A 12,025-nucleotide genomic window follows, 5' to 3' on the forward strand; every position below is an offset into this window, starting at 1 on the left:
TTAAATTCGTGAAGGTAATTTCAATTGGGATGTATTAGTTCGATTGATAAAAAATGGAGTATTAAAATTAATTTGACATTTGAAAATAAGATGGGGTTGTGCAAATTTGTTAGACAAAAACTTCTGTGGGCGCTCATCATTAACCCCTCTTAGTAGTACTTATTAATTGTTCACAGGAGCTCTTCTCAATTTGCTAAGAACATAAATACCCACAAATAGATGTGAGGAAAAACATTTAATTTGCAGATTTTACCAAGTGACTTTTTCACTATTGCTTTTAATAGATTCGGTAATTATAGTTATGTAGTCACGACTCACGCATCCATGCATAATCATTAATATATTCAGCTAAGAAATTCGGATCCATTCTAAAATTGACATCGAAAAGGTATGAATAGTAATTATATTTAGAAAAATTAATTCGACTGCCATAGAATATGCAAATCGCATTATATACAATAACAATAAATTGCTTCCCACTATAAAAAAAATTCATGATTCTTCCATAATTGCGTGCTCCTCGTTTCATTATCAATCGATCACCTAAATTACTTTAAATAATAATAGCTGAATCAAACTTTATCCAGCCAGCAACTTTATATATGTAACAAATTAAATCAAAGTCTAGTTGTCATAGAAGCAAGTGGGTTGGGTAGGATCACCAGAAAAATATGAGCATATTTTTTAATTGTGAATTGCCATTAAACTTTAAAGGTACTACTCAAATATGGTAAAGTTATAATCTGTGACAATTTGATTTTTATCTAGATTACTATTGGAAAAATATACTCCACGTACATCATAGTTTGATTTGTCATAAAGTTAAATTGTCAAAGTTGATGTCATAAAATTACAAAATTCAAATACATGACATATTGTATTTAATTTCTTATATATTTAATTAATAGAGTGCCCAATATATATAATTACATGTTTGTTAACATTATTTATTCTATTATTTTAATTAACCCGAAACTATTTCTCCCAAAACAATAAAAAAAATCATAGTCATCTTCAATATTTCAAGACTATTTAATTTTCCCAAATTATTAGATTTCGTCATATGAGTTAACTATTATTTTTTTATTATTTGACCTATCACGATCTTGAAAAACTTACTCTTTTTTATATTTATATATTTAAATCACATATTCTTATTTTTTTTCTCCGTGAGATGGTAAGCAAGGGTGGGTCAGGGAAAACAAATACTCCACTATACCAGAAATATATACTTATATTAATGATTTTTTAAATTATAATATTGATTTAGGGATAACTTTATTCCCTTGACTCTAATCACAATAATGGATTAATGATTCCTTTTTTAAAAAAAACTTTCCATAGCACATAAAAATCGGACCAAACACACGAAGCAAGAAACCAAATAAGCTTACCAAAATTATAATCGTAATATATAAAAACTAATTTATGTAAATATAACAATTACTCAATTTATATTTTTGAATAGGGCTGGGAAAAAATACCGAAATACCGAAATACCGGCCTTATCGTATCGAAAAAATACCGAAAATACCGAATTTTCGGTATACCGTGACTTTCGGTACGGTATGATACCTTACCGAAAGATTCCGGTAAGGTAACAGGTATGAATTTTCAAATACCGCGGTATACCGTTGCATACCGAAATTCGGTATATATCAGTAAATTAAGGTATATACCGTAAACTAAGGTATATACCACAAAAATATAAACACAATTATATATAAAATATTTTTTATATATTTTTAAATTGTAAAATCTATCGTGAAATATAAATATAATTATGAATAAATTATATTTAATTTATTTTTAAAATTATAAAATATAAATAATATTCTAAATACTCTAATTTTCTATTTTAATTGATGTTGAAAGTCGGGTATACCGCAAAAGTAAGGTATACCGAACTTCGGTACGGTATACCGAAAATGAGGTATGGTATCGGTATGGAAATTCGCCATACCGAAAATAAGGTATACCGAAGTTCGGTATACCGAAAACTTTGGTAAGGTAAAGGTATGACTTTTTCGCATACCGTATTTACGGTAAGGTATATGGTATGGTGGTTTCGGTAAGGTATACCTTACCTACCCACCCCTATTTTTGAAGCCTCCAATAGTATTATTGATTATTGAAGGATGACAACAAATAATTGAATAGAAGGAAAGTAACATAAATCACCTTCTGCTTTGGTGAATTCATACAAGCTATTATTAATATTTTCTATATATAATTAAAACTATTAATAATATATGCGCGTGAATTGAATTCATCAATTCACCATTGCCAATTTGTCACTACCAATTCCAACTTTACCCATTTTTCAATCTCCGCACAAAAAGTTGTTCATCTCCGTCTCAGTAATTCAGTATATCTTCCTCTCTCTACTGTGTATGCATAGTGTACACTTATCTCCTTTCTCTCTCCTCTCCCTAAACTGAAAAATCTGCGAGATTTGGTGCTGGGGAATTGGACAAATCAGTGCACAGAGCTCACACATATCAAGAGACAAAGAGCTCACATATTTCGGCAGACTTCTTCGAAAACTGAGGCGCCTTTACCATATTTGTTGGGTTTGAGGGTTTCCAGCTTCTGGGTTTTGAGCACGGCCTATAATGCGGCGGGTTTTGAGGCTTTTGCCGATCAGGAGAGCGGCGGCGATTTGATTCAATTGAGGTTGTTCGGCGTTTAATGGAGTTGAGGGTTCGATGTAACCGATGCGCCGGCGAGGTTTCTTCACTCCTGAGATTTGAACTCAATCTTGCTGTCATTTGCTTCAAGGTAAGGATTCAATTTCATTTTTGTTGAGGTAATGCTGGAGACTACAAAAAAAGAGGATAATTTTTGGTTCCATTGTTGTTTAATTATTTACTCCATTATTACTTTAAACTTGGGGTGCTTGTTTATGGAAGGTGGGTTTGTGTGTTTACTTTCTTATTTCGTTATCTTCGGCAAAAATTCCTTTCTGGGTTTCTTTGACATTTTCTTTGTAAAATTGGATCAAGTCAAGTGTTTGCTTAATTGACTAACAGATATATTTATGGATGCTAAATTGGACTTCATTTGGTTTAGTTGAGGGTCTGTTTGCTAAGCTTATGGAGTTTGTATTTCTCTCAATGAATTTCAACTTCTGCAAAGGACAGATAGTTTATAAGTATCTGCTAAGTTGTCTCTATCGATCTCAGATATTATTGGTGTTGCTTCTATTGGAAGCTGATTTTGCAACAACTGAAGGATTACAATCTCAAAGGCGAGTAATTGATACGGACAAAGAGAACATACTATCACATTCTTGCATTCACGATCAAATCCTCGAACAAAGGAAGAGACCTGGTCATAAGGTTTATTCCGTGTCTGCTCAAGTCTATGTTGAGCCTGATTTATCCAAGTCCCTAAAGAGAAAGGGACGTGGGCTGCTCGGTGTTTCTGAATTGCCATTGCCGCATACTGATGCGAAGCAACCCATTAGAATCTACTTAAATTATGATGCTGTTGGTCATTCTTCTGATAGAGACTGCCGGAATGTGGGGGACATTGTAAAGGCAAGTATACTTTATGAAAAATTCTGTTTATACTGTTGATGTGATACTGATGCTGGATATTGTTTCCCTTTACGCCTATGTTTCCTTTTCCAGTTGGGAGAACCAGCTGGAGCCTCTTACTCTGGTGCACCTTCTTGTAACCCTCAAGCGGATCCTCCTATTTATGGTGACTGTTGGTATAATTGTACACTAGATGACATAGCTGAGGAGGACAAGAAACTTCGTCTTCGCAAGGTTTTGTTTTATTTATTTTTTGTTGTATGGTGGGAACCGTAACCTTTGACAGAATTAGTAATTTAGTTGAATCTAAAAATGGAGTTTGTTTAAGAATTTCTCGTCAACTCTTTTTAGGAGTTTGCTGCATGATAGGGGGATTACTGATGTGTATAGCTTGAAAAATATATTCTTTAATCTTAACATTCAATTTAATCCTTAAAACTGTTCTATATTGAAAACATGTTATAATATGCACATTCTACTACAGGCTCTTGGGCAAACAGCAGATTGGTTCAGAAGAGCGCTCGCTGTTGAGCCTGTAAGGGGGAATTTGCGGCTGAGTGGATACTCTGCTTGTGGTCAAGACGGAGGTGTGCAACTTCCCAGGGAATATGTGGAAGGTCTATCTCTTGCAAAAGACTATAACACTTCAGATGATTAATGTTTTCGTCTGTTGGTTTTCTTAAAATCTCAGCATTATTAAATGCATCTTTTCGATCTTTTTCAGAAGGCGTAGCTGATGCAGATTTAGTTCTCTTGGTTACTACAAGACCGACAACTGGGAACACTCTTGCTTGGGCTGTTGCATGTGAACGGGATCAATGGGGTCGTGCTATTGCTGGTATGGTTCTTTTATTTGACTTAGCTAATTCTCATTATATAATTAGCTATTATTAAAGGTGGAAGTTCATTGACCAATATTGTTTTGGTGATTAGGGCATGTGAATGTTGCACCTCGTCACTTGACTGCTGAAGCGGAATCATTACTTTCTGCCACCCTAATCCACGAGGTAAGTTAGATCAAGTTAACACTTGGGAATTAGGTTGCTCTTCTTTATTAGAAGTAGTGAAGTTTGGCTTATGTAGGTTATGCATGTTCTTGGATTCGATCCTCATGCCTTTGCTCACTTTCGAGATGAGAGGAAAAGAAGGCGTATTCAGGTAAGTCATAGAAAGATTTTCAACATATTGGTTATCAGGAAATTTATCACTAGACCACCACTGTGTATTTAAGTTTAGGAGATTGTCACTGACATCGTAGAATTAAAATGCCATTTTTCCCACATTGAATATGATAATGCAGGAATCCTATCTTGTTTTATAGTCTTTTTTTAATTGGATTTTGGTATTTTATGACTCTATTCTACGAAAAGCTAAATCTTTCAACAAGTTAATATTCTGCATACTTTCTTACTACTGATATAATTTTGAAATCATGTTTAGGTTATGTAGTTTGATAGCTTGTTGCATTGAATTGAAGTACAAGGTTGTGTCTGAAAACTTTTCCTCTACTTATAATAATCAATAGAGCAGTTCCTAGCATGGGGCCCTTTTCTTAATAATTGATAATATATTTACTTTTATTTTAGTGTTCATTCTGTAAATGAGACAATCATGTATGTTCGTTGCCTCAATGGAACTGTAATTAAAATCCCAACCAAAGGTTCTATTTTGAGTTATCAGGGCAAATACACGTGCTTGACACCCACTTTGGTTAGTGGATTTTCCAGGCGACTAACATGCTTATGTCCTCACAACTATTTCATCATCAAACCTCTTTGTAGGTAACAGAACAAGCTATGGATGAAAAACTAGGACGGATGGTAACAAGAGTGGTGCTTCCTCGAGTTATCATGCACTCTCGCTATCATTACGGGGTAAAATTATCAGTCCAATTTTATTCAAATTTCAATTTTTAAATGGTTCGTATGCTGGCAAATGTCGAGAAACATAATTTTGATTTCATTTTCTTAGTATTTATGTAGATTATATATAAATACATACATAGTGGATAAAGCTTCTCACATTTTGGTTGGCAGGCTTTCTCTGAGAACTTTACTGGTTTGGAGCTTGAAGATGGCGGTGGGCGCGGCACATCAGGTTGGTCATTGTATTATTTTGCATATATCCTAATGTTTTTATTTTATTTTTGCATATTTATCCAGATTTTTTCGGGTTTTGTATCACCATTTCTAAAATGTTTGGTGTGTGGAATGGTCTTGAGAGTGGTTGATTTTTATTGTTTTTATAATTATGGTTTTTAACACAGGATCTCATTGGGAGAAAAGACTTCTAATGAATGAGATTATGACGGGCTCAGTTGATACAAGATCAGTTGTTTCTAAGATGACGCTTGCTTTACTGGAGGACAGTGGGTGGTATCAGGCTAATTACAGCATGGCAGACCATCTTGACTGGGGCCACAACCAGGGAACTGAGTTTGTTACATTGCCCTGCAACCATTGGAAGGGTGCATATCGTTGCAATTCAACACAGCTTTCTGGATGTACATATAATAGGGAGGCAGAAGGTTATTGTCCTATTATAAACTACAGTCGTGATCTTCCGCAGTGGGCTCGCTACTTTTCACAAGCTAATAAAGGTGTGGTCTGCTGTTGCTTCCTTTAAATTGAACTTTTCTAAGCTCCCTAACAAGTAATGTTGTAGTATGTGCATCCTTTTTACTAGCGGTTCTAGGTTGCATGTCAATTTATACTCTTATCTACACGGCATGATAGGTCAAAAAGCCATGCATTTTGTTCCTTTATCCTTCTCCAGATATATATTTTCCACGTTTCAATGCAAGTTACTCTGTCAACTTGAAGTCAGGCGAAGTTGATCCTTGTTCCCTTTCTTTTTCATTTTGCCTGCAGTTCAGTTCTTGAATTGCCATTTTTGATTGGCAAAGGAAAAATCTCGTTTAGAAGTAAACTGGACATGTATAAGCTATAATCTGGATAGAGTTGGCCAAAACCCAGTTACTTTTTACTATTTGTCTAAATTTTTTGAGACATTTAATTGCAGATCATATTTTATTACTTTTTGTTTCTTGAATGACCTCCATCCAATGTGGAAACACAATATGCTTACAAGTCCATCTCGTCTTATGTTATGTGAAGATCATGAATTGATGACTTAATGTTTGCTTGGGATTTGCTAATCTTTTCAATATGAATGATTCAGTTTGGAATTTGAAGTATCCTGTTCCTGTCATGTTTTATGTATTAGTGTCTAGTGACAACATCTATCAGTGTGTAATTATGTTTTTATTTCTACCTGGTGGTTTAAATGTTTAGTGTTCTACTTGAGGATTTTCATCTTTTAAGGGGTTGCTTTCATTGATGTTTAATGTGCAATTCACTTCTATGATTTCCTATGTACTTATTGTGCATTGTTATTGTAATCCTAGTAGTTCACAATTTGGCTAATAGGAGTAGTATATTTCACAATATCCCATCTCAACAGGCTTGGGATCCTTAATACCCTGCTTTTTATCTTTGCAGGAGGCCAGTCATCATTGGCTGATTATTGTACATATTATGTGGCATATTCTGACGGTTCATGTACGGATACTAACAGTGCTAGGGCACCTGACAGTATGTTGGGTGAAGTGCGGGGAAGTAATTCAAGGTGAGTTTTATCTGTACCATTTCTGTTCCATTATGAAATTCATGTATAACAGATAATTACAGTTCGCGTATCCTTGGATAACAGATGCATGGCCTCAAATTTGGTGCGTAGTGGGTTTGTTAGAGGGTCTGCTACGCAGGGAAACGGTTGTTATCAGCACAGATGTTTAAACAACTCACTTGAGGTACAGTTTGCTCTTTAAACATACTCATATGTGTATGTATGCTAATAGTTTTTGTATAGCTAGTTCTTGTACGCTGATATTGTAGAGCATCATCACCCTTTTCCATATTTCAGGATATATTAATTGTTAAATATTTGAAAAACTTAATAAAATGATTTGTTTCATAGATTTAATATTTAAGTGTGAGAAACAAGCAAAACACCAGGCTGTGATACCTCTGATGTAATCTATTGTTAAGCTTCAAATGTCAGATAATTGCATGTGCATTTTAATTTCTGACTCTAAGAGTGCATTTTGCTGTATTACTAGGTTGCGGTAGATGGACTTTGGAAAGTATGTCCTCAAGCTGGTGGACCCATTAAATTTTCAGGCTTTAATGGTAACATCTTTTATTTCTATACATTATCCGTCTTGTGCACCCACAAACAAGTGTGCATGTGCAATCACAGATTATCGTGTCTGTTTATTTATAAGTTGCATCTTAATGCATGTTTCCTTATGGAGAATTGTCACATCCATTCTGTAGGTGAGCTGATCTGCCCTGCCTATCATGAACTCTGCAATGTAGATCCTGCCCCTGTATCTGGTCAATGTCCCAATGCCTGTTATTTTAATGGTGATTGCATTGATGGAAGATGCCAGTGCTTTCTAGGGTTTGAGGGCCATGATTGTAGCCAGCGTGAGTGGTCAAAGATTTATTTTTCAAGCTTAAACTGCAATCCTTATTTGTTTCCCAACTTGTGTCCTTGTCTGTTTGTAGGATCTTGCCCTAACAATTGTGGGGGTCATGGTGAATGCCTTAGGGAAGGAGTCTGTAATTGTAAACCCGGTTACACTGGAACTGACTGCTCGACAGGTACTGCAATCAAATCGCTTTGTCTTTTATTAGGCTTGGGTGGTTTTTTTTCATCATTTGTGGGAGAAAATCTCGACTTTGTTGGTGGTTTTGTTTGCTACTTTGCTCAGTGAAGTGTTCTATAGTTTGAATTACGCGAATCGAAAGACTCATTCCAACATAATATTCCCTAGAAATAGGTGTCAGCCTGGGTTGGATCCATGCTACCTACATGCGACACTTGAGTGATGCGCATGAGAAATTCTAGAAGTCTAATAATTTCAGGGAGACACAGTTTTCAGTTTCTTAGTCGTCTGATTATATGTATATTTACTTAGGAAAAGCCAAAGAAGCTATTGTTGAAGTAATTGTTACATGAACATAAAAATTATTGAAAGGAAAAAGCAAATTATTTGAAATAATACTAATTTTGAAAATGCCTTGAGTAAGTCCTCTGGTTGTTTGGCTATCTGCAGCCACATGTGATGAACAGTGCAGTCTTCACGGCGGTGTCTGTGACAATGGTGTCTGTGAGTTTCGTTGCTCCGACTATGCTGGCTACACATGCCAGAACAGTTCAGCGCTTCTCCCAAGTCTGTCAGTGTGCAAATCTGTCCTTGAGAACGATATGTCGGGGCAACATTGTGCACCTAGTGAGTTAAGCATCCTACAACAGCTTGAAGAAGTTGTGGTGATGCCCAACTACCATCGCCTTTTTCCTGGTGGCCCGCGGAAGTTTCTAAATTATATAAGAGGCAGAGACTGCGATGGAGCAGCCAAACGATTAGCCTGCTGGGTGAGTTTCTTCATAATGCATAGTTTAGTTTAGTTAAGTTTTGTGTTGGTTGGTTGTTGTCAGCTCTAATACTATTATTATGTTTGGTTGGTTGAACTAGATATCTATTCAGAAATGTGATGGGAACGGAGACAACCGGCTACGAGTATGCCACTCAGCATGCCAGTCGTATAACTTAGCGTGCGGGGCATCACTGGATTGCTCGGACCAGACGCTATTTAGCAACGAACAAGAGGGAGAAGGTTTGTGCACAGGGTGGGGAGAGCTGAGTTCTTGGTTATGATAGCATTCCCATAAGGGAGTATGTAAATTGTAGGAAGCTTTAGGTATCAAATCAATATTTTCTTGAATTCAATCTTGCTTAGTTTAGAGCTCCATTTTCCACCCAAAAAAAAACGATTGGGAGGGATTCATATTTAAGTTTTCGGCTTTCGAAGAAGAAAGTCCATCTCTGATTCATGTAAAGAGTGAAATTGCAAAGAGAGAGATAGAGAGAGCAAAATGTATCTCGGCTCAAGGCTTTTGTGAAATGTATAAGTCTCATTTCGTGGTCTTCGCACTATCTCTCAAATCAACATATTTTTCGACTTGTTTTTGCCTTCATAATTAAAAAAAGTTTGCTAATTCGTGCTCAGCAAAGTTTCGTCAAATGGTATTAGAAAGAGCTCAGTTGGTAGATTGGTTCATTTAGAGTTTGAATTTTATAGGATATATCATTGTAGCTCGATCTTGATTGTAATGGTGATTGTATAACTTAATATAATTAGATAGAGACTAGTAATTTTGATGAATGACTCCAAATTTTTTTGGATGGAAGTAAGTAGTAGTATATATGGATAAATTACTCTTTTTTTGAATTGGCCATCAATTTTGTCGGTTTTGTCCAAATAAAATACTCACTGTGTACCTAATAATTTGTCACTATTGTAAGAGCATTAGCAATGGAGGGCCGATGGAAGGGCCTTCCCCATTGGCCTCCACCGGCCCCCCATAGTGGAAAATGGGCCGCCGAGCGCCCCCTCCCTCTCTCTCCCATATGGCCGATGTATCGGCCCTAGCCGTTGAGGAGGGCTCACCGATCGGCCCTCCATTGTGGAGGAAGGGCCGCCGGTCGGCCCTCTCACCTTTTTTTTTTTTTGATTTTTTTTTCTATATATATCTCCATTTCCCATCACTTTCACACCATTCCTCCACATTCCAACACTTTGACCACTTTCCATCACTTTCCACACTTATCTTTTCACTCTACACCTCCTCTCTCTACAAAATGGATTCCGACAACTCTCCCCAAGTATCTAGCGATGGAAGCCCATACACAGGCGGAACCCAAATTCCGCCCGTATCCCAAACTCCACCCACTCTGCAAAATCCCTACTTCAACCAACCTCCACCATCGGCGCAAAACCCCTACTTTAACCAAGTTCCCGGAGGCAACATATTCGGTGGAGGATTCACTCCTTATTTTCCCGGGAACCAACCCGCGGCCTTCCCTCAAATCTCCGGGAGCACCTTTGTCGGTGCTGGTCGGCCAATTATCCCACAGGCGTTCCACTGGAGCATCGGAAGAGGAATCAACCCGAATTGTGGGGACGCGGTGTACCGGACAGAGATGCTGAGTTCTACACCCGACACTCACGGATCTACAACTTTTCCAGTCACAGATCCGAGCTTCAGTACGGCGGAAGAGTATGAAGTGGAGGAGATGCACCCATCACCTCCAAAAGAGAAGGAGAAGGGGAAGGGGAAGGGGAAGGCGCAAGCGAAAGGGGACGGCCGCGGACCCGGAGGCGCTTGCTCCGAAGGGTAGAAGGCCGCGAACACATTATACGGCAGCTGAGACTCTTGCTCTGGCAAGGGTTTGGATCGATATCAGCGAGGATGCGGTTGTGTCGAACAACCAACGGAAGCTTGGCTTCTGGACCCGCATTGCGCAACGATACAATGAGGAGGGAGTGAAGCCTAAAGGGGCACCTTCTCACAAGGCGCCGGAGCTTCGCAAGCATTTCGAGCGTGTCATGTTCCACATTGGTAAGTTTCATGGCATATACTAGAACAATTACAGAATGATGTCGAGCGGTATGAGCTACGCCGATGTGCGGGATTTGTCGCTCCACCAATTCACGAGTACCGTCAGCAGCGCCGGGTTCCAACACTGGGACGCCTACATGAAACTGAAGGATCATGAAAAATTTCGGGCGGGAATTGAGGCGGCAGCGGCGACGGGCTTGGGGAAGAAAAGCTCGTTCAATCCGGGAGTTTTAGCGGCAGCGGTCCGACGCCAACTGACTTAACCGAGTCAGTTGAGGTTGTTCAGAGCACTCCTCGGCGCCCAATGGGAGTGAAAGCGGCGAAGGCAGCGGCGAAGGCGAAGGGGAAGGGGAAGTCTCAGGGGAGCGCCTCCCAGTCGACCGGTGGGGACGCGGAGGGTGATGATGTACGGATTGCTGGATACGCTCAACTGCATAAGTTCTTGACTCAACTTATTTTAACACAAATAATACCCGCAAGTGTACAGGGTTAGTGTAGCAATTAACAAGCAAGAGTATCGTATCCCACAGAGACAAGATTGTATCAACTCAAGTACCACGAACAAATTTCAATTACTATCTAGACAATCCAAGAGAAATGGTTTTGTTCTAACACTACTATAAGCATATAACAATGAAAAGAAATTAAAAGTAACAAGAGGAAATAAACACAAGTGAAAAGATATCACAAAGAGGAGAGTAGAGTTTTGGATCCAACTACAATGGAATTGTCTTGCGATTGATTCAACAACTTCGATTACCCCTTTTATGTCTCTAGAATTACTAGGAAAGTCGCTAGTCTAGGTTGAGCCCCCTCGCGAGTGTACTCACCCCGTTGATTAACCCTTAATATTGAAGTCTCCTTCTAATATGTTTAGATTAACTCCATAGAACAAAAGACCCAAGTCCTCACTAAGGTTCCCCTCTCTCGAGTGTAGATTATCAAAGTGATGTTCACTCTTTTATCAAACCTAGATAGGTATCTCTCGATTACAACTATAAAGGTAAACAAAC

General features: G+C 38.0%; 1 protein-coding gene across 1 annotated transcript; it reads left to right on the forward strand.

Annotated features, from left to right (window-relative positions):
- Positions 1-2,285: 2,285 nt before the first annotated feature.
- On the forward strand, positions 2,286-9,539 carry LOC125196126 (leishmanolysin-like peptidase). The gene is made up of 17 exons (XM_048094504.1): positions 2,286-2,781; positions 3,186-3,542; positions 3,636-3,776; positions 4,027-4,159; positions 4,267-4,380; positions 4,476-4,549; positions 4,626-4,700; positions 5,324-5,416; positions 5,579-5,639; positions 5,809-6,141; positions 7,043-7,169; positions 7,254-7,353; positions 7,663-7,732; positions 7,880-8,032; positions 8,114-8,209; positions 8,665-8,984; positions 9,085-9,539. Exons 1-17 carry the CDS (start codon positions 2,692-2,694, stop codon positions 9,265-9,267), a joined length of 2,520 nt encoding a protein of 839 aa, XP_047950461.1. The 5' UTR covers positions 2,286-2,691; the 3' UTR covers positions 9,268-9,539.
- Positions 9,540-12,025: the final 2,486 nt, after the last annotated feature.

The sequence above is a fragment of the Salvia hispanica genome, chromosome 6 (genome assembly GCF_023119035.1).
Source record: "Salvia hispanica cultivar TCC Black 2014 chromosome 6, UniMelb_Shisp_WGS_1.0, whole genome shotgun sequence".
Lineage (NCBI taxonomy): Eukaryota > Viridiplantae > Streptophyta > Magnoliopsida > Lamiales > Lamiaceae > Salvia > Salvia hispanica.